The following is a 19,240-nucleotide window of genomic DNA, read 5'->3' as shown; positions in this document are numbered from 1 at the left end:
CATCCATAGTCCAAGATGTGGACGATCGTGGTCGCAGCCCGAGTCCTCTCACTGCGTCTACGATGAGTACCGGCCAGCGTCAGCTCTCCCCGAGCTCTCGCGCCCATCTACCCAATGGCCACTTCCCCGTGCTGCAAAGGGCACACTATGAGCCGCCCTGGTCCAACACCTCCATAATCGGAGTCGCCGGTTCTTCGGGTTCCGGGAAAACATCGCTGTCCCTCGCCATCATCAACCAGCTGAGCTTGCCTTGGGTCGTGCTCATGAGCATGGACAGCTTCTACATCCCGCCTCAAGGCGAGCAGCTCCAGGCCGCGTTTCGAAATGAGTACGACTTCGACAGTCCGAAGGCCATTGACTTTGATCTTCTCGTGGAGAAGTTGGCAGAAATCAAAGCTGGGTACGCATGCATTGTTACTGTGAGAGTAAGCTTCAATTGACATTTTGCGGGAAGCAAGAAGACCGACATTCCGGTGTATTCCTTTGAGAAGCATGCCCGGCTAGCGCACACCACGAGTATCTACTCCCCCCATGTTCTGATCTTGGAAGGCATCTTCGCCCTTCATGATCCACGAGTCCGAGATATGCTGGATCTAAAGATCTTTTGCGAGGCCGAGAGTGATCTCTGCCTGTCGCGGCGGCGTGAGTAACGCCCCACTCCCTCTCTAATTTTCTCAACATGGGCTGACTCGAAAGGCAAGTCAGTCATCCGCGATATCCGTGAACGTGGACGCGATATCGAGGGCGTGATTAAACAGTGGTTTGCCTTTGTGAAGCCGAACTTCACCAAGTACGTTGAACCGCAAAGAAACGTTGCAGGTGAGCATAACCGTTTTCTTTCTCCCCCAAGCACAACCCCAATCTCCTTCATGATGAATTTCCGATAAAAGCATAGTTCAACCGAATTCTTTTGACGAGACTTTACCATCTATCTTTCTGATCCAGACCACACTTCGTTATCTCTTGAAGAGCGTTGCACAGCGATTGTAAACTGACGAAACATCAGATCTCATCGTACCCAGAGGCATCGAGAACAAGGTCGCAATCAGTAAGTCTTCGTCGCCCGTGCTACGTGCCTTACGACTCTAACACAACACAGGCATGGTGTCTGACCGCATCCACAAGACGCTGAAAGAAAAGTCAAAAGAACATCAACAAAAGCTGCGACATTTGGGTCAGGTCAGCGAAGACATGGCATTGTCCGACCACATCAATATCCTGGAGCACACCAACCAAGTCCGTGGCATCAACACCATTCTCATGGACCCTGATCTGGATAGAGAAGAGTTCATCTTCTATTTCGATCGACTTGCTGTCATGCTCATCGACAAAGCAACAGAAGTGGGCACACGTTTCAAGCCTTGTGCAGTTCATACGCCAGTCCCGGACGAGATCTACCAAGGCCTTCAAGTGGACGGCGAAGTCAGCGCGGTAGTCATCCTGCGAGGCGGCTCCTGTCTGGAAACCGGCCTGAAACGCGTCATTCCAGATTGTCGCACGGGAAGAATACTGATCCAGACGAATGTGCGCATTGGAGAGCCGGAACTGCACTTCCACAGTCTGGTAGAAGATCTGGCCGAGTATCGATGCGTTATGCTATTGGATCCACAGATGAGCAGCGGCGGGGCGGCGCTGATGGCAGTGCGAGTGCTACTCGACCATGGAGTCAAAGAGGATAGGATCGTGTTTGTCACCTACATGGCTGGCAAGATGGCTCTGAACAGGTTGATGAGCGTTTATCCTGAGATCAAGGTGGTGGTGTGCAGGATTGTGGAGGATTTGGAGCCGCGGTGGGTGGAGGAGAGGTACCTTGGCTGTTGACATTCCCATACCTCCTTGAATAAGTCGGAGCAATGAACGACCTTGGATCCTACGAGCACGTGACAGCGACCTTCATCTTCGAGCAAACGCCCATGCGCGTCTGGTGTCGTTACACGATGACGTTGGTACTTATGTTGCGGGACAATTTCACCCCGTGGCAAAATTCACTTGGACACCAAGGACAACACGATCTTGACAATTACGCTCCTCCACACTCACACCTCATTCAATGCCGTGCAAGGCCGCTTGCTTGGCACACTGCAACGCAAACGCTGCAAGTCTTTAGGGAAGGGAGGTTCTCCGCCTCCGTCACCGAGAGAAGCGGTAAGGTGACTGAAGGCAGCCTTGGTTTGCTCCACGATCCCTTATTCTTTCCATTTGAGACTGACAGTCTCCTTCAAAGGCAGATCACGCCAGCCCTGCAGCACCATGAGGCGAATCAAACACCTTTGCACGACCTGCGAGCGCCGACTCCACGTCAACGCCTTTCCCAAACTCCCAGCGGACTCCGACTGCAAGCACGAACGCGACACCTGCCGTCGTTGCTGGCACCAGTGGCTCGACGTACAAGTGAAGACCAAAGCCTCCAACCAGATTTCCTGCGCCCAGTGCAACAATACCCTCTCACAAAGCGCCGTTCGCGCCCTCGCTACCCCAGCGGTTTATGAAAGATATCTAGACGCGGAACTCAAGGCAGCCCTCTCAGCCGATCCGGACTTTCGCTGGTGTCTTGCTCCAGGCTGCGAATCGGGACAGGTGCATACCGAAGGCGATATCTTCTGCTGTACGGAGTGCGGCTCGAAGGCGTGCGTGCATTGCAATGTTGCTTGGCATGAAGAGGAGACGTGTGAGGGGTATCAGGCTCGAATGCAACTTCAGCCCAAAGAGGAGGACAAGAGCACAGCCGCTTTGAAGAAGTACGCGAAGCTGTGTCCGGGATGTGGGCGGAAGTTTCAGAAAAATGGGTTTGTTCGCCATTGTTCTCGTTTGTACGTGAGAACGCACTGCTAAACTTGCTCCAGGGGCTGCGATCACATTCGCTGTGAGTCTCGTCGCGTTTGCTCGGTCTCCATATGGAGCTCGCTGACTTGCAGGTCCGCAGGCACGATGTGCCGCCACGAGTTCTGTTACCTTTGTTTTGCCGACTACAAGGACATCTTCGGCAAAGGAAACCATGCACACAAGTCGAGCTGCGCGCACTGGCGTCCTGCGCCTGTCGCTCGTCCGGCTGCGCCTCCTGGTCGTCCGAGTGCTGCGCGTCCGGCTGCTATGCGTCCGGCTCCTATGAACGGGGCTCTTACTCGTCTTGCGCCGTCGGATGCTGTGCGTCATACTCCTGCGCGTTAAGCTCACGTTACTCTGTACGCGTCGATGGATTGGAGGGGGGTGAATACGAAATTGAAGTGAAAGGGAAGGGAAGGGAAAATGGTGTCGTCAGATTACATGTGAAAACACCTGGCTCCCTGGAAGGTCGCTGTGTCTTGCTTTCTTCTTCCACACCCTCTTCCCTCTCCACTACTGCATCTCAAATCCACCCCTGCGAGGAGCTGCCTCATCTCTCAAAGTGTATCATCCTTCATTTCCATCCACATTTCAAAATCATCTACCCAACTCTTGGCTCAGCACCGTTTCCAAGACATTAGTTCCTTCAGCCTCCAGACACCTTCACGAATCGTGACTTTCACTGCCTCGCGGGCTTCAGTGGACGCAGCACTCCTCAATCCGTTGTCACCAGGCTAAGACCTCACATTTGTGCGGTACCTCCTTCCATCTTCCGCATCTGCCGCGACCAAGATGAAATATTCCGTCGATCTGTTCAGGGTTGTGTCATGTCGGCGAATGAATGGCATTGTGTCTCACCTGGCTGACTGTTGACGCAGCATCCCGCCTATATTGGTACGAAGCGTGCGCACTACGTCGAGGCCGACAACGATTGTGACGACGACGAGGACAGTGTGAAGGTAAAGAAGGAGGAGGACAATGCGAAGGTAAAGAAGGAGGAGGGCAACGCGAAGATAAAGACGGAGAAGGACAACGGGGACAGCAATGGCAACGACTACAAGTACTCCCCACCAGCTCGGAACGTCAGGAGGAAACTGGAGCGCAGAGAATGCGGGACCTGCTGCAACGACGTCGCCGTCAACCGCTTCCCGAAAGAGCCACATCCCGGCGCCAGCTGGATGCATGGGCGCAGCGTATGTTTCGATTGCTGGCAGCGCCACCTGGACGCCGAAGTCGAAGAGAAGTCCTGGGATGCTGTGAAGTGTTCTCAGTGCGATCAGACGCTACGGGAGCCAGAGATCAAGAAGCTAGCTTTGCCCGGGACATACGCTGCGTAAGTTCGACGCGCCTCAATCATCTCATGCTTGCTGACCGGCTGAGCAGATGGCAAGAAAAAGCCCTCCAGAGCTATCTACAAAGCGAACAAGATATCTACCCATGTCCAGCAGCAGGCTGCAAAGCCCGTGGAGTCGTGCTCCCCGGGAATCACATCCTCGACTGCAAGAGCTGCGGATACAGGTATTGCATCGACTGCAAGGCGCCGATGCACGAAGAAGAAGTCTGCAGTGCGTACCAGAAGCGCTTGAAGGATGACGTCAAACGGGAAAAGAGGAGAAAGCGCCAGGCCGAAGAAAACAACGCTTCGGAGGAAGTCGTCGACAAAACATCCAAGCCGTGCCCGAATTGCTCCAGCCGACTGGACAAGTATGCAGGGTGCGACCACGTTACTTGTGAGTTGAAGCTGCTTTCCTTCTCTCTGTGCTCTGCGTAAAGATTGACTAACGTGCGCGCCAGGTAAGCGTTGCAGCCACGAGTTCTGTTGGTGCTGCTCCGCACCGTACCAGGGCGCGGCCGGCATCTGGAAAGCAGGCAATTCCGCACACAAATCAACGTGTCCTCATCATCCGGGGAAACTTCCGAACCTCGCGAAACCCCACGCATACGACACGGACTCCGACGACAACGACTCTGATGACGCCGAGGACGGAGATGAGGCCGGAGACGAGGATAGAGATGAAGACTGAGAGGCCGACCAAGCGAGCAAGGCTGCAAGAGCCACGCATCGTGACAAATATCGCAAGTGGAGACACCACCCGATCACAGATCTCATTAGTGGCGCCAAACCCTCCGGCCCATCACCGAGATCTGGCCGGAGTGCGAGACCGAGGTAGACCGGACCACCCATCCAAAATCGAGCAGTCTGGAACGCGATGATGTCAAAGTGGGAAGATGGTCGTTTCACGATGGAGTCAGTGCTGTGCGGAGGGGATGTCCGATAGTTACCGACACCACAATTGACGCTGGTAACCGCAGCCCGGCCCAGGATATGATGTGTATGTGTGTGTGGTGTGTAGGATATTTACACGGTATTTGACTACGTACAATACGACCGTCAGACATTAGACTCTCCCCTCCGCGAGCTCGCCGGCTCGCCGTCTCATGAGGGGTTATGTGAAGGACTTCTAGCACAGCTACAGTGCACCAAACAAGTCAAGCAAGCAAGCGCAAAAATCACAATGCCAACCCCGTCCCATCGCCCGTCCATCGGTACAAAGAGAGCACCTCGCGCCGTCGCTTCTGCTGCTCGCCGAAATCCTCGCTCATCCTGCCTTTGACCTGCGCCAGGGCGGAGCGCATGACTTTGCGGAAATTACGCTGCCATATTAATTAGCAATGTGCACGTCGTGAGTCAAGGAAGGGAGAAGGGGGGAAAGGCGAACCTGATACTCCGTGTTCAGCGTCACCACGCACGCCTCGTGCGCGCGCACAATCGTCTCGCACGCCTTGACCACGCTCGGCCCGGCGTCGGCTTGCAGTTTGTCGGCGATGAGCATGAGGAGGAAACTGCCTTGGAGCAAGTAGATGCCGAAAAACCACGGCATGACGCTGAGATCCGGATCGTAGTCTAGGACATCGTTGAGGGCTTCCGAAGCCGCGACCGCGTGGCCTGTGGCGGACACAAAGGATTGCGAGGAGATCCACAGGTCGTTGTCGTCGAGCAGGGAAATCGGGTCCCACTTGCCGTTCAGCAGGATGTGCATGGTGTGCATGAGGTATGTGCCGTACGCGACTGCGATCTTGGTTTGGTGCATCGACTCCGTCATTTGCTGCCCGGTGGGCTGCGGGGGACTTCGACGGTCGATTCCGCCGTGTGCGCCGTCGATGCCTAGTGCGGCGCTTTCGTGGCTATACGTCCGCTCGAGCTGCGCGGCCCCCTGCTGCTCTTCGAAGGCTTTGAGGCTCTGCCCGAAAGAGTCGAGTTGTTGGGTGATTTCGTTGATCTGTCCGGTCCAGTCGAGGCTGTTCTGGAAGTGGAGGCCGAAGCGCGGATGGTTGCGGGCTTGCTTGAGCTCCACGAGCTCGCCTAGGATGGTCATGAGAGGGAGGAAGTAGCCGAAGATGCCGTGGCCGGTGCATTCGAATGGAGGGCCGCGGCGGCGTCGGTAGTCCGGCTCTGCGCTGTCGCGCATGTAGAACTCTCCCGCTTGCCACACCACCTCGTTCTCCGGCTGCATCAGCTCCGAGCATTCCACGTCTAGGAGCGCTAGAGGCTTGTTGTAGCACAGAGACAAATGCCGGTCGACGCAGTACAGAAGCCACCAGATTCGTCGGCGTTCTTCCCGCTCTTCCTGCTGCTGCATTTGCGACATCTTGTCGTTGGTGCGCGGATGATGACCATCCATACTGCCAGCCTCCACACTCTCTTCTCTCATGCCCGAGACTTCTGATGGCTCAGGAGCCGGGGGCAACTCTCGGCCGAGCTTAAGTTCGCGTGCGAGTGACCACGCCGCATTCCACCACCTCAGACTCGCCGCCTTGTATTCACTAGCAGACACCACCGTCGCGAGATGGGCATAAGTCATGACATCGTCAAGGGAGCCGGTAGCACCGGGCCCGCCATCCTCCACCTGCGGCGTTTGAGCGGGCAGAGGGACGCCCAGGCCGCCGAGGGCAACGGCACTGACGCCGGAATTCGCGCTGTGCCCATACATTGCGTCCGGAGGGGTGTGAATGAGCGGTTTCAGAAGGCCAATGGTCAGCTCGAGAAGTTTCTGGCAGACTCTGCCGCGAGCGGACGGCGGGGAGGTCAAGAAGGGTGAGTCGCTCGTCTGCGCCGCGATCCAGAGCATGCTGGACAGCAAAGCGGGGCTGCATACTCGCGGATTGCTTTGGCGTAGGAAGGAGGCTTTGCGGAAGACAAAGCCGGTGACGTATGGCGATTGGGGATGCATGAAGACGGAGGTTGTGGTGGTGAAGTAGAGCTCGAGGAGATCGCAGGCCAGTGCTGTCGGGATGATGGAGCCGATGAAGGGCAGTAGGGGCCGCAAGACGGTATATCGTAGGCCTCGCGGGGAGCTGTGGCGTGGCTGAGCGGAGTAGAGGGGTGCCGTGGGCACCGGGAGTGACATCCAGCTCGATGGGTTCGCTATGGGGGATTGATCGAGCACGCCGCCGCCTGAAAGAGGAGACTCGCCAGATCGGTAGGGATAGCCCATGTAGCCTCCTCGCTGGGAGTTGTTGTGGTGGAAACCGAGGTGTTCGCCTCCGTATTGGTTGATATGGCTCCCTGCTGCCATCATCGAATTGTGCATATTGGCCGGACCGGCGTGCATGTAGCCCGGCGCGGCCATGTCGTTGGTGACGTGGAGCATGGTGCGGTGATAGTCGTCAATTGACCCGTACTCGCTCATGCTCAAATGTCGATGCTGTTCGGGGGCGTCCATGCTGGAGACCGCGATGCCAGACGCAGCGGGGGATGTTCCGACGGCCGAGTTGTTGATCTGCTCATGGCCAGGGCCGCGAATACCACTCGGATGGGAGGTGTTGTGCGCGTGGAAGCTGGGCGAGCGCGACTGAGACAGATTCTGGCGCGACAGATCTCCACTCGACCGCTTCCGCTTGTTGCTGAGCTGGGAGCGCGGCGACAGGCTGTTGGTGTTGGACGTCTCGTCGTCGGCCTTGAGCGGGCTGGTCGTCTCGTCGCCGGCAGCGGTGCGGGCGTCAGCACCACCACCAGCAGCAGCCGCCGCGGCCGCCTGCTGAGCCGCGATGTCCTTCCTCGACGCCTTGCCTCTCTTCTTCCGCGCGCGCGCGTACTCGCACGTCAGCCCGAATTCGTCACAGTGCGAGCACGGCTGCTGCCCATCGCACTTGGTGCGCAGCTGGTTGCATTGGTCACATGCCCTGCTAATTCTGCGCCGCACCGGCTGCTCGCCTCCACTCGCGCCCGCTCGGCCGCTCGGCAACGCAGCTCCTTGCGAGTGTTGACGTTGCTGCTGCTGTTGCTGCTGCTGTTGTGCGGGCGAGCTGGGGACGAAAGGGTGCGATGCGGCGTGCAGGGAAGAAGAATTTTGCGTGCCGTACCACTGGCTCATGCCGCCGCCGCCGCCTGTGCGATAATCGTGGCCGAAGGGGTGCATGGGTTCGGATAGCATGGGGGAGGGGGCCGCACACACTGCGCGGGCCGGGGGGCAGCTGCTCACGCACGCATGATGGACAATGGGGAAGAGGTGCAGCACCGGCAGCAGCGAAGAGGGCGGTCGACGCGCTCGCGTATGTATAGTTAACGACTATTCAGTATTTGGCATCTACTGCCCACCGCACTACCGGACGGTACAGGGGCGGAGGGCATTGCCGAGTGCGAGCTCACAAGGCCAGGGCGGCGCTAGAACCATTCTCGAAGACATGCTCCACGGTTCGCGCGTCGCCGAACTGTCTACTAATCACTTGCTCGGCCAGTGAGGAGGGGCGGTGTGCGCGACCCCGCCGGAGCCTGCGCTCATCAAACGTCTCAGTCAGGCAGCTTGGCCTGCAGCATCATTGGCCTACTTCCGGTGGATCCGTGGCGCACAAGGCCGCACACCGGCGGCTTTGAATTGGCCAGGCCGTATGGACGGTTGGGGAAGCACCCACTCCACCGCCCCAGCTACATATTGTTGGCATTGATGCAGACTAACGGGCAAAACGAGTCTCGAATCGCGACGATTTAGAATGCATTGCTCACTATAAACAGCGGAGGGCACGCCCGGTAATACAAAAACTCGACAACGCCTCGCGCCGACTTGCCCCGGCGAACGCCGGCCGATCCCCGGTAAGGAGTGACGGTAACAAAATTACGGACACCCAAGGCCTAGATGTGCTTGGCTATGGCGGTCCTGATGAGCTTGCTTGGACGGTAGTCAAACAGGTTGAACTCCGGCTTCTCGTGCTGCTCGGGCATCTCGCGGTCATATGGACGGCTTTGCACATTGACTGGGCTCTTGGCCTCGCACTCGACCTCGCCGATGCTCGGGGCGACGTAGGTATTGGCGGCGTGCTTGCTTGTCTTCTCCACACGTGGGGTGAGGAGGCCGGCAATGATGAAGAAGATGACCACCAGGGCTTCCATGGTGAACTGCATGAACGCCTCGACGTACACGTTCACCGATCGGAAGAAGAAATCCGAGTTGATGTCGAAAGAGACGAGCACGGTGTAGAGGATGCGGACCATGAGCAGGGGCAGTGCTGCGAGGCCGGCGATGATGAGCTTGCGCTCTTCCGGAACGACGTACTGCACGCGCGACTGCGTGTAAATGGTGATGCCGGCGAGGGTGAGGTAGAAGGAGAGGAAGAGGATGCTGGCCGCTTCCATGCACGCCTTGCCCGTCTTGTAGCCCGAGCTGGCAAGGTCGTCGGTCGAGGAGATGTTGACGCCGCCGACGATGGCCAGCACCAGCGCACCGAGGGAGCCGTAGTGGAGGGCTTTGAAGAGGAAGTGGTTCACCCCCTTGCGCTCCAGCATATGGGCGTGCACACGCTCCAAGAAGCCCATGAGCACGAGCAGCAGGGGCGCCGTGCCGATGGCGCCCGTGATGGCCGCCGTCTCCAGCAGGCCGTCCGAGTAGTCGGAGTGGACCTCGGCGTAGATCAGACACGATGCGCCAATGAGGCGCAACAGGCTGAGCATGTTCAGGTAGATCCAGCCGAGCTGGCGCGAGAGGCCCTGGCGGAAGACGACATAGGCGGCCACGCAAAAGGCTGGGGCAAAGAAGGCAAGCTCAGCAGCGGCCAAGCCACCCTTGGGATTCAAGACGCCCATGATGAATGGTGATGGAGAAGAATGTGGTTGACTTGGGATTGAAAAGGAAGGAAGGAGAGGGGGGGAGCGCGATTGGGTGGCAAAAGGAGACGACAAGGAGAGTCGGGTCGGCCTTCGGATGGCGTTCACGAGATACATATACCTGATGCTCCGACGTGACGGCTTCCTATAGGGCTCGAATGTCGCGAGGCAGAGCGCAGCGAACGCCACCGCGGGAACCACGTCGCCCTCGCCTGATCCGTCAGAACCGTTGGTGGTTCACCTGCCACCTGAGAGTCGAGAGCCGCGAGAGTTTGAGGAGGGAGGTCTAGAGTGCGGGTTGTTGCATGGGTGCTCGTGTTCGCCTACCTTACGTCCGTAACAAGTCACCTGGCGTCGGCGCAAGTATGTCTTGGGCAAGCAGCGTGCAGTGCAAACCTTGGAGCATCACCCAATGGCAGCGTGCCTGACTCCGCGGGAGGGCAAGCTCGACCATGGCACCACCGGGTGGTGATTCGCTCCCGCTCGTTCGCTGCAGTTCTAGGTGTGGCTGTTCGGCACCAAGCTCGTTGGATGCCTTGGTAAGGCAGGGTTCAGCTCTCTCAAGAGCAGCATGTCTCGTCGGTTTGTTGGGCGTACCCTCCGCGGCCTCCAGGTTGTGTATGGCCGTGAGACACAGTAGATCTGGATGTTGGTGGCCACGTCCAGCAGCTTACCGGTGCGAGTCTGCTTTGACTATGAGTAGCTAGCCCCAGTATGACAGGGGCGGTGAAGTTCCGGGTGGCGTGAGGCGGAGGGATGCGCCAGTCCGGCAATGTGCATGATGAGCGACAGTCGTTCGCAGCGAGCGGCAGACAGCTGATGAGTGCATGTGAGTGTGAGGGACAGACGAGAGCAAAGACTGGCTCCGTGGCTGTGATGGATCCTCCGACCCCGAATTTGCGCGCTTGGCACCGCGGTGGCGCCAGTCGGCTCCCCGCCTGCGCACCCATCGTGCGCAACGTCCGGGCTACTCCAGACGATGTGCGAAACTCAATCCACGCGGGATGAAACATTTCCACCAGCGTCGCAGCGTGCTGCACCGCCGACCTCGTATCCGGGCCCTTTCGAGCTTGACCTGCTCCTCCAGCGCCACCTTCTAGACTCTCTTCCACTTGCCCTCTGGCCCTTTACGGCCGTACGCTTCCAAACCTTCACTCCGCGGCCCAAACGCCCTCCCTTCGCCTGTCTGGCTAATGTCTTGGATCAGGCAACAAAGGCGTCGCCCTAACTCTGGTACACATCACGAGATCTTGGCCAGCGTCGCCTGCGCCCTCTCTTTCATTGTCCCAATGTGGAAGTCGAGGTTGCTGCCGGCCGTCTCAGCCCGCACTGGATCTTCCGTATTTGGCGAGATTGTAGCCTACCGTCGGGTCCGGTGGTGTTCACGTTGCGCGGCCATCCGACCAAAGTTCTGATGAATGGCGTAAGAAGAGTTTAGCAATGCGCCCGGCGAGCACTGGTATAAGACCGTCGGACTGGCTGCTTCACGCGATCCATTGTGAGTCTCCCAGTTCCGTCTCACATCTCGTGCCGTCAAGATGTTTCTGCCTACCAAGTTCCTCCTCACCCTCACCCTCCTCCTCACTTCTTTCTCCAATCCCGTCCTTGCACGCAAGAAACCAGCTTCCTCGCCTTACGCGCCGACATATGTCAAATGTCCCTCCAACTTGACCGTCCGCGCAGCCACCGACGGGCTGAGCCCCGAGGAGCAGGCATGGCGCACGCTGCGCCTGAGTGAAGTGGTCAAGTCGCTGCAATCGTACTTGCAAACCGCCAACATCTCCGATCTCAATGTGACCAGCTATTTGGCTAAAGTCAATGCCTCCAATGCGCCCGTTGCAGGCCTGGCCATCTCCGGCGGCGGCTCGCAGTCGGGAATGACAGGTCTGGGAATTTGGCAGGCGTTTGATGCTCGCTATCCGCCCGCGGTGAAGGCGGGTACCGGTGGCCTTACTCAATGTCTTTCTTACCTGACCGGCCTGAGCGGTGGAGGATTCAACATGGTTTTGCCAGTGTAAGTCTATCTCGCGCGGACAGACGGCCGATCCCATGATCTGACATACGGCAGTGCGAGCAACAACTTCAGCAGCCTGGCGGACCTGCGCGCCGCCGTGGACTTCACCTCCAGCTACCTCCTCGGCCCATCCGGCAACGCCACCTCGTACTTTTACAAGTTGTTTGGCCTTACAGCCACCAAATTGGAGAAAGGCTTCCCCGTTTCCGTCACCGACGTCTTCGGCCAGTTCTTCCGCCAGTTCCTGCCGGCCTCGTGGGCCTTCAAAGACGTCTCCGACATTGCCACCTCCGAAGCCTTCGCCAAGGGCCTCGCGCCCATGCCTATTGTGCTCCTGTCCGAAGTCGTGCCCGGCGTGTCCCCCCAGATTGGCGAAATCCCGTATCCCGACATCAACAGCTCCACCGTCTACGAAGAGACGCCGTTTGAATTCGGCAGCTGGCTCGGCGGGCGCGTGCAAGCCTTCATCCCCACCAAGTATCTCGGCACCAGCATGAGCAAAGGCCGGCCCGCCAAAAAGCGCCAATGCGTGAACGGGTTCGACAAGGTCACGTTTGCGCAAGGCTCGACGGGCAACGCGTTCAACTTTTGGTTCATCGACTCCTTTTACAACATCCCGCTCTTTACCAAACGTGATATCCCCATTCCCACCAAGAATGAGAATGATACTCTCGTTATGCTGGTGGAAGGCGTGAATTCGACTTTCGGACAGACGTTCAACGCCAGCATGTGGGCCACGTACCCCAATCCGTTTGAGAACTACAACAAAAACATGACGAACGTCACGGAGCTTCTGATGGTGAGTGAATCCACAGCCCTTGAAGTGTATTCGCACTAACACCTCTCCCAGGTCGACGGCAGCGAGAGCGGCGAAACCATCCCCATCCGCCCCTTGATCATCCCCGAGCGCAAAGTCGACTTCATCATCGCCTACGACTCGAGTACGGATGAGCCCGGCAACAGCTGGGTGAACGGCACGACGTTCCGGAACAGCTACCTCGCCGCCCAACGCCTCGGCGTCCCCTTCCCCGTCGTCCCCGACGCAGCGACATTCATCAACGAAGACTTGAACCGATTCCCGGTAAGTCCCCCGTCTTTTGACAAACACGCATCTCCGCTTCCTCCGCTAACACGAAAACACACAGACCTTCTTCGGCTGCAACGCCTCCCTCGCCACCCCCCTCGTCCTCTACCTCCCCAACTCCCCCTGGTCGGCGTACACAAACTACAGCTACACCACCTCCTCCTTCACCAACGCGCAGCTCGACCTCGTCTTCGAGAACTCCTTCAACATCGCCACGTACGGCAACGGCACCGTGGCCAACGGCACGAACGCGCCCCCCTTCCCGACGTGCGTCGCGTGCGGCCTGATTTACAAGTCCCTGCTGCGCACGAATCAGACGGTCCCGACTTCGTGCCAGAATTGCTTCTCCACGTACTGTTGGGATGGCAAGACGGATGAGAAGCCTGCGAAGCCGGCGTATAATCCTGGATTATTGTTGAATCCGGGGTTGAGTTTTCAGAAGTGGAATTCGACGGTGTGGCATTGAGGACCTAATACGTCTGTAGTGGGCTTTTCGTATTTTCAACACGGCGTGGTAGTTGTAATAGAGTGGTGAGAGAGAGGAGAGAAGAAAATATGGCTTTTCAACCATCGAAGTGTTTCGTTTTACAGCTATCGTTGACTCTTCCTCATCGTCATGCAACTCATCTGCCGAATCATACCCCAAGATAGCCCTCCGAGACACACACACGCGGTGCGTCATCAGTTCACATTCGGCCCAAAATCCCCCTTCTTCTTGAGGATCGCCTCCTCCTCCTCGCGAAGCTCTTGGTCAATCTCCGCGCCCCGCGACGGCTTGTTGCCCTTCAGCTTCGCCTGTCACACACAACACACTACGTCAGTCACATGCCTTGCATTCCGGGATGGCGAGAATCAACGTACCGGCAGCGTGGCATCGATCTTGTGCGCCGCCTCGTGCTCCGTCTTCGGCTCGTCCTTCTCCTTCTCCCGCTGCGTTTCGCGCTCGAGCTTGTTGGCGATGGTGCGCTCGTCCTCTGCCGCAGTCACATGGTATTAGTCGTTGTTCAATGGAAGTTTGTAGGAGTGTAGGGTAAAGGCGGTGTCGACGTACTGGCGTCGTTGGCCTTGTGGGCGTTGTCCTGGCCCTCGTGGAAGCGTTGGATTTGTTCCTCGTCTTCTTTGGAGACGTTGCGCTGTTTGGGATGAAGGTCAGAATGTGCATTTTGGATGGTGGTGTCTTGAGCACACGTGGATGTTTCGCACCTGGTCGCCGGCCTCGTAGACTTGACTGTTGCCCACGTTGGATTGGGAGGACATGATGGATGGATTGGACGTGTGTGGTTTGGTGTGGATGTAAAGAGCTGGTTGCAAGTAGAGCTCGAGATCAAAGTGAGGTGTAGGAACGAAGGTACAAGGACACGAAATGCACGAGTGAAAGCTTGAGGAGACGTTCCTGGATTCTGCTGGTGATGTCATTGTGTGCGCTGCGTGCGGACCTCGTGTTTCGAAACGGCGTGCACGGACCGCGATCACGCTATGTGTGAACCTTACGAACCACAGTCAGTAGGCCGAGTAGGGATGGCGAGCACGAGACCACCTCCTTGTGAACGACGGAAATCTTGTAATGGACAGCACACGACCAGAGACACGCCCTTCGGCATTCTGGACTCTTCCACTGGAGATTCGTGAACTCATCTACAACTTCCATCTCCAAAGCACGCCTCATCTCGACCGCGGCAGTCCCCCTTCCGAACCACCCCTCACCCTCGCATGCAAACAGATTCGTCGCGAGGCATTGCCTCTCTACTACTCCGCCTACAAACTCCACGTCCAGACATTCATTCGATCCTCCTATCACCGGCAGATCTGGCTTCGCACGGAGCACTGGTACCACGGCATTGCGCCCGCGAAGTTCAAGCAGATTCGACACTTTCAGTTGAACTTTGCTCTGATAGATCCATACACTGGTGAACGGGTGCCCGTGGAATTTCACGTCGACTTGCCCAAGCGAGACGGTTGTTTTACCATTCGTCAATCGTTTGCGCGAAGTTGGATTCGGAATCCACATCGCATTGGCGATCCGGCGGATTTCGACGACTTGATAGTAGTGCTGCGGGATCACTTGGACGGCGTGCTGTCGACCATAAGCAAACAGGGGAGAATAGTGGAGGGTTTGTCGGCGGAAGATGTTGATCGACTGGTCAAAATCGATCCAGACTCCTTGCCGCTGTTCACTCAAATTCAATCGTAGCCGGCGGCTTGCTTGTGACTGATGGGTATGTCAGTAGTCGATCCAGTACGGCAGACAAGAACGTCACTTACTCTCGTATAGCACACGCGCAACACCCGCGACCTCGTTTCCAATCCGGTTCTTCACCTTCCTCAAGAAGCTCTTGTCAAACTCGAATGCGTCGGCCGTCATGAAGTCCGACGTGACCACAGCTCGCAAGGCAATAATGTGCCCATGCAAACGCTGATCACCAACAACACCCACCGCCTTGCCTTCCATCAACGCCGCGAAAGCTTGGCTGATCTCCCGATACAGCCCGGCTGCGCGGATTTCTTCGATGAAGATCTGATCGGCTTCTTGCACAATGCGCACCTTCTCGGCCGTGACATCTCCAATGATACGGACGGCGATTCCAGGGCCGGGGAAGGGATGTCGCCACACCAGCTCCTCAGGGATTCCAAGGCTGGTGCCGAGTTCTCGTACTTCATCTTTGAAGAGCTCTCGCAGTGGTTCGATGAGTTTGAGACCCATCTTCGCCGGCAGGCCACCGACGTTGTGATGCGTCTTGATCGTCGCGCTCGGCCCCTTGAATGAGATTGACTCAATCACATCCGGATATAGCGTGCCTTGGAGGAACCATTCAATCTTCCCTGCGCGCGGGGTGTTGGCGGCGGCTTCGGCTATCTCGTGCGCCTTCTCCTGGAAACAATCGATGAATGTGTTTCCGATGATTTTGCGTTTCTTCTCGGGATCTGCAACACCCTGCAAGCGACCGAGGAAAAGCTCGCTGGCATCCACAACGTTAAGGTTGATGCCCAGACCGGCTGTCAATGTCTTCTTGACTTGCTTGGCTTCATCTTTGCGCAGCACACCGTTGTCCACCAGGACCGCATGAAAGCGATCGCCAATGGCTTCTTGCATGAGCTTGGCTGCCACGGTGGAGTCCACTCCTCCACTCACTGCTCCAATGACTTGTCCCTTGTCGCCGACCAGGGCGCGAATCCGGGCAATCTCCTTGTCGACAAAAGCCCCCATGTTCCAGTCTTGTCTCGCTTTGCAGATGTTCACAGCGAAATTCCGGATCAATTGCGTCCCCTTGGGGGTATGTGTCACCTCGGGGTGGAATTGAATGCCATAGTACTCCTTCTTTTCGTGCGCAATACCAGCGAAAGCGGAATTCTGCGTCGTGGCAACCGTCAAGAAGCCATCAGGCATCTTCGACAGCTTGTCTCCATGCGACATCCACACCTCCGTATCGTCCGGCAGTCCTTCGAACAATCGATCCACGTGCGCCTGCTTGCCGCTATGTCGCTGAATCTGCAACGCCGCATGTCCGTACTCCCTCTTCTCACCCGCCAGCACATTCTTCCCATGATGCCACGCCAATTCCTGCAGGCCATAGCAAATGCCAAGAATCGGCACGTCCAAAGTGAAGACCGCGGGGTCGACGTGGGGTGCACCGGGAGCGTAGACGGAGTAGGGTCCACCTGAGAGGATGACACCTTTCGGCTTCCACGTCAGGTCTTGGATCTTTTGCGTGCAGGGCAGCAGCTCGCTGTAGATGTTGAGTTCGCGTAGGCGACGCGTGATAAGGTGCGTGTACTGCGAGCCGAAGTCGAGGACGAGGATCGTGTCGAAGAGGGTGTGCGGGGGTGGTGGCAGATCGCCGTTGGCGTGGCCGTTTGGTTGGGCCATGGCTGAGGAGACTTTCGGGCGGTTGTAAAGCTGCTGGAGCAAATGTGACGGAGGGAAGGGGTGGGCGAGGGCAGGGTGTGTCACGTTCGGTTCCTGCATCTGCAGGGCATATCTCGAAAATTCTTATCGATAGCGAGGGGCAAGTTTCAACCCGGCCAATCAGCTTTCCGCTTCCTTGGACCCCGAGACATCTTTCTTCAGACACGATTGAAAAGTACCGCGCTGCACATCTCACCAAATATCTCACAATTTAAAACTGGTATCAATCACATCCGCCAAGATGAGCAAGCGAAAAGCAAATGGAGACTCCAAGATCGCGTCCAAGGAGAAAATGGAGGTAGACGCCGACGACAGCGGCAGCGAAGATGTAGGTCATGAACCAAAGATCAACCAAACAAAACATCACTAACACGAATACACAGGACACATCCGTGCTCGACGTCGACTTCGAATACTTCAACCCCTCGCCGGAAATCGACTTCCAAGGCCTCAAAACGCTGCTGCGCCAACTCTTTGACGTCGACAACCAGCTCTTTGACCTCTCCGAACTGGCCGACATGATCCTCGCGCAGCCCTTGCTCGGCACGATGATCAAGTGCGACGGCGAGGACAGCGACCCCTACGCCTTCCTCACCGTGCTGAATATGCACGTCCACCGCGGCAAAGCGGTGATGCAGCAGCTGTCGCAGTATCTCTCGCAGCGAGTGGCGGATCACGCGGGCATGCGCGACTCACTCGCGAAACTGCTGGATGCTGGGGACGGGAAGGCGCAAGTTGGGCTTGTGCTTGCTGAGCGGGTTATTAATATGCCGCATCAGACTGTGCCGCCTATGTACACCATGCTGCTGGAGGAAATGCAGTGGGCCAATGAGGAGAAGGAGCCGTACCAGTTCACGCATTATCTGGTTGTGTCCAAGACGTACACTGAGGTGGCGTCGAAGCTGGATGCGGAGGATGATAGGCCATCGAAGAAGTCGAAGAAGGCTGCTGCTGGGGGCAGTCAGTCGGAGACGCTCTACTTCCATCCCGAGGATGAGGTGTTGGCTCGGCACGCGCTGGCGAGTTGTAATTTCGACTACGTCAAGGCGGAGGAGGGAGCGAGTGATTCGAAGCGCGCGTTTCAGGAGCTCGGCGTGCAGCCGCAAGGGCATCTGATCCTCATTGAGGCGGGCAAGTTCGAGGCTGCGGTCAAGGCGGTGGGCGTGTATCTGGGTGCTGAGGCTGCATCGTAAGCTGGAGATGTAGAAGAGTACCACGACACAGGTTGAGCACAGTTTATGTTCTTATGCCACTCAGTTATGAATTTAGTACGCTGCAATTCTCTTAACGGTACAGGAGCTCCCATCTCCACCCGCCTCGTTGCCATCTACCATCTACCCCGTCATGGCATCCACCCCCATCTACCCAATGACCATGAGTCCGTCCTCGGGGAAGTCGTACTCCGGAATCTCCAAGTTCAACGGCGCAGGCCCCTTCCTCACACGCCCCGAAATATCATAATGGCTTCCATGGCAAGGGCAGAACCACCCACCGTAATCGCCCGCCTCGCCAATCGGCACGCAGCCCAAGTGCGTGCACACGCCCAGCATCACCAGCCACTCGGGCTTCTTCACGCGGTCCTCGTCGGGCTGCGGGTCCCGCAGCTTCTTCCAGTCCTCGTCTTCCGCTTCTTTGATCTCGTCGGCCGTGCGGTGACGCACGAAGACGGGCTTCCCGCGCCATTTGATGATGACGTTCTTGCCTTCGGGGATCTGCGAGAGGTCGACTTCGACCTTGGCTTGGGCGAGCACGTCGGCCGAGGCGGACATGTTTACGAGGAAGTCTGATGGGGTGAGTGTGTTAGTCGGTGTGGAGAGATGTGTGTGGAGTACTTGAGATGAGGGGAATGGGAACGAACCTTGCACGGTATTCTTCGCTCCTAGAGCAGTCAAGCCACCGAACGAGCCGACCATGAAGTACTGGAACAGCTTGTTGCCCGTCTCGCTGCTCGACGACCGGTACTTGCCCCAGTTCGGTATGACGGTGGTGTCCTGCTCATTGCGCGTGCCGCGGTGGAAGGGAGACGTGAACTCGGCGTGCGAGGTGGAGGCGTCAAAGGGCGAGTCGGCTCGATTGCGCTTCTGCACCAGGGCGGCGGAGGAGCGCAGGGCGGGGAGTTGCTGCCGGCCGGCGTGCCGGAGGAGGCTCGTGGTCGCTTTTGACGGCAGAGACATTGTGTCGGGGGGTGAGAGAGGTGCTTTACCGGCTCAATGCCTCGATGGCGACTGGAGAGGAGGTCGTGATGCATGCTTTTCGTCCGGGAGCTTCCTGGCCACCAAACTCTAATTGCTGAGTAACCTTGCAGTGTGGACGGTG

At 57.5% G+C, this 19,240-nt stretch overlaps 11 protein-coding genes across 11 annotated transcripts; 6 read left to right on the top strand and 5 right to left on the bottom strand.

The window, feature by feature from the left end:
• Nucleotides 1-62: 62 nt before the first annotated feature.
• BDY17DRAFT_250584 (uridine kinase family-domain-containing protein) lies at nt 63-1,821 on the top strand (the record flags this gene model as incomplete). The annotated part of the gene is made up of 5 exons (XM_033731083.1): nt 63-400; nt 455-642; nt 706-819; nt 1,007-1,048; nt 1,100-1,821. 5 exons carry the CDS (start codon nt 63-65, stop codon nt 1,819-1,821), a joined length of 1,404 nt encoding a protein of 467 aa, XP_033589711.1.
• A 215-nt stretch (nt 1,822-2,036) lies between these two features.
• On the top strand, nt 2,037-3,521 carry BDY17DRAFT_142033 (uncharacterized protein). Its single transcript, XM_033729521.1, has 3 exons — nt 2,037-2,786; nt 2,844-2,863; nt 2,924-3,521. Exons 1-3 carry the CDS (start codon nt 2,251-2,253, stop codon nt 3,166-3,168), a joined length of 801 nt encoding a protein of 266 aa, XP_033589710.1. The 5' UTR covers nt 2,037-2,250; the 3' UTR covers nt 3,169-3,521.
• On the top strand, nt 3,393-5,167 carry BDY17DRAFT_141897 (uncharacterized protein). Its single transcript, XM_033729520.1, has 4 exons — nt 3,393-3,642; nt 3,702-4,156; nt 4,207-4,553; nt 4,618-5,167. Exons 1-4 carry the CDS (start codon nt 3,616-3,618, stop codon nt 4,845-4,847), a joined length of 1,059 nt encoding a protein of 352 aa, XP_033589709.1. The 5' UTR covers nt 3,393-3,615; the 3' UTR covers nt 4,848-5,167.
• A 167-nt stretch (nt 5,168-5,334) lies between these two features.
• On the bottom strand, nt 5,335-8,258 carry BDY17DRAFT_316656 (fungal-specific transcription factor domain-containing protein; the record flags this gene model as incomplete). The annotated part of the gene is made up of 5 exons (XM_033736026.1): nt 5,335-5,478; nt 5,544-7,393; nt 7,570-7,688; nt 7,768-8,053; nt 8,093-8,258. 5 exons carry the CDS (start codon nt 8,256-8,258, stop codon nt 5,335-5,337), a joined length of 2,565 nt encoding a protein of 854 aa, XP_033589708.1.
• Nucleotides 8,259-8,953: 695 nt separating this feature from the next.
• BDY17DRAFT_310198 (uncharacterized protein) lies at nt 8,954-9,901 on the bottom strand (the record flags this gene model as incomplete). The annotated part of the gene is made up of 1 exon (XM_033735411.1): nt 8,954-9,901. The coding sequence occupies one exon, from the start codon at nt 9,899-9,901 to the stop codon at nt 8,954-8,956; it is 948 nt and encodes a 315-aa protein (XP_033589707.1).
• A 1,454-nt stretch (nt 9,902-11,355) lies between these two features.
• On the top strand, nt 11,356-13,598 carry BDY17DRAFT_345765 (acyl transferase/acyl hydrolase/lysophospholipase). The gene is made up of 4 exons (XM_033738082.1): nt 11,356-11,936; nt 11,991-12,735; nt 12,787-13,017; nt 13,082-13,598. The coding sequence occupies exons 1-4, from the start codon at nt 11,461-11,463 to the stop codon at nt 13,484-13,486; spliced, it is 1,857 nt and encodes a 618-aa protein (XP_033589706.1). The 5' UTR covers nt 11,356-11,460; the 3' UTR covers nt 13,487-13,598.
• Nucleotides 13,599-13,701: 103 nt separating this feature from the next.
• Nucleotides 13,702-14,277, bottom strand: BDY17DRAFT_323895 (uncharacterized protein; the record flags this gene model as incomplete). The annotated part of the gene is made up of 4 exons (XM_033737101.1): nt 13,702-13,815; nt 13,882-13,994; nt 14,072-14,153; nt 14,224-14,277. The coding sequence occupies 4 exons, from the start codon at nt 14,275-14,277 to the stop codon at nt 13,702-13,704; spliced, it is 363 nt and encodes a 120-aa protein (XP_033589705.1).
• A 58-nt stretch (nt 14,278-14,335) lies between these two features.
• On the top strand, nt 14,336-15,242 carry BDY17DRAFT_142048 (uncharacterized protein). Its single transcript, XM_033729522.1, has one exon. It carries the CDS (start codon nt 14,585-14,587, stop codon nt 15,209-15,211), a length of 627 nt encoding a protein of 208 aa, XP_033589704.1. The 5' UTR covers nt 14,336-14,584; the 3' UTR covers nt 15,212-15,242.
• On the bottom strand, nt 15,192-16,885 carry BDY17DRAFT_250680 (uncharacterized protein; the record flags this gene model as incomplete). Its single annotated transcript, XM_033731096.1, has 2 exons — nt 15,192-15,229; nt 15,283-16,885. 2 exons carry the CDS (start codon nt 16,883-16,885, stop codon nt 15,192-15,194), a joined length of 1,641 nt encoding a protein of 546 aa, XP_033589703.1.
• A 331-nt stretch (nt 16,886-17,216) lies between these two features.
• On the top strand, nt 17,217-18,117 carry BDY17DRAFT_251165 (p21-C-terminal region-binding protein-domain-containing protein; the record flags this gene model as incomplete). Its single annotated transcript, XM_033731147.1, has 2 exons — nt 17,217-17,252; nt 17,308-18,117. The coding sequence occupies 2 exons, from the start codon at nt 17,217-17,219 to the stop codon at nt 18,115-18,117; spliced, it is 846 nt and encodes a 281-aa protein (XP_033589702.1).
• A 168-nt stretch (nt 18,118-18,285) lies between these two features.
• On the bottom strand, nt 18,286-19,098 carry BDY17DRAFT_323892 (Rieske [2Fe-2S] iron-sulfur domain-containing protein; the record flags this gene model as incomplete). Its single annotated transcript, XM_033737100.1, has 2 exons — nt 18,286-18,707; nt 18,783-19,098. 2 exons carry the CDS (start codon nt 19,096-19,098, stop codon nt 18,286-18,288), a joined length of 738 nt encoding a protein of 245 aa, XP_033589701.1.
• Between the last annotated feature and the right edge of the window lie 142 nt (nt 19,099-19,240).

Source organism: Neohortaea acidophila (genome assembly GCF_010093505.1).
Source record: "Neohortaea acidophila strain CBS 113389 unplaced genomic scaffold BDY17scaffold_5, whole genome shotgun sequence".
NCBI lineage: Eukaryota > Fungi > Ascomycota > Dothideomycetes > Mycosphaerellales > Teratosphaeriaceae > Neohortaea > Neohortaea acidophila.
The sequence above is the reverse complement of the archived record's forward strand: the minus strand, read 5'-3'. Positions and strand labels throughout refer to the sequence as shown.

Excerpts from the sequence above, each read along its gene's own strand:
- BDY17DRAFT_142048 (XM_033729522.1), top strand. The coding sequence starts at position 14,585 with ATGGACAGCACACGACCAGAGACACGCCCTTCGGCATTCTGGACTCTT.
- BDY17DRAFT_141897 (XM_033729520.1), top strand. The coding sequence starts at position 3,616 with ATGAAATATTCCGTCGATCTGTTCAGG. Across the intron at positions 3,643-3,701 it reads ATTCCGTCGATCTGTTCAGG|CATCCCGCCTATATTGGTAC; the intron begins GTTGTGTCATGT and ends CTGTTGACGCAG. Across the intron at positions 4,554-4,617 it reads AGGGTGCGACCACGTTACTT|GTAAGCGTTGCAGCCACGAG; the intron begins GTGAGTTGAAGC and ends CGTGCGCGCCAG.
- BDY17DRAFT_142033 (XM_033729521.1), top strand. The coding sequence starts at position 2,251 with ATGAGGCGAATCAAACACCTTTGCACGACCTGCGAGCGCCGACTCCAC. Across the intron at positions 2,787-2,843 it reads CGGAAGTTTCAGAAAAATGG|GGGCTGCGATCACATTCGCT; the intron begins GTTTGTTCGCCA and ends AACTTGCTCCAG. Across the intron at positions 2,864-2,923 it reads GGGCTGCGATCACATTCGCT|GCACGATGTGCCGCCACGAG; the intron begins GTGAGTCTCGTC and ends GCAGGTCCGCAG.
- BDY17DRAFT_345765 (XM_033738082.1), top strand. The coding sequence starts at position 11,461 with ATGTTTCTGCCTACCAAGTTCCTCCTCACCCTCACCCTCCTCCTCACT. Across the intron at positions 11,937-11,990 it reads TTCAACATGGTTTTGCCAGT|TGCGAGCAACAACTTCAGCA; the intron begins GTAAGTCTATCT and ends GACATACGGCAG. Across the intron at positions 12,736-12,786 it reads ACGTCACGGAGCTTCTGATG|GTCGACGGCAGCGAGAGCGG; the intron begins GTGAGTGAATCC and ends CACCTCTCCCAG.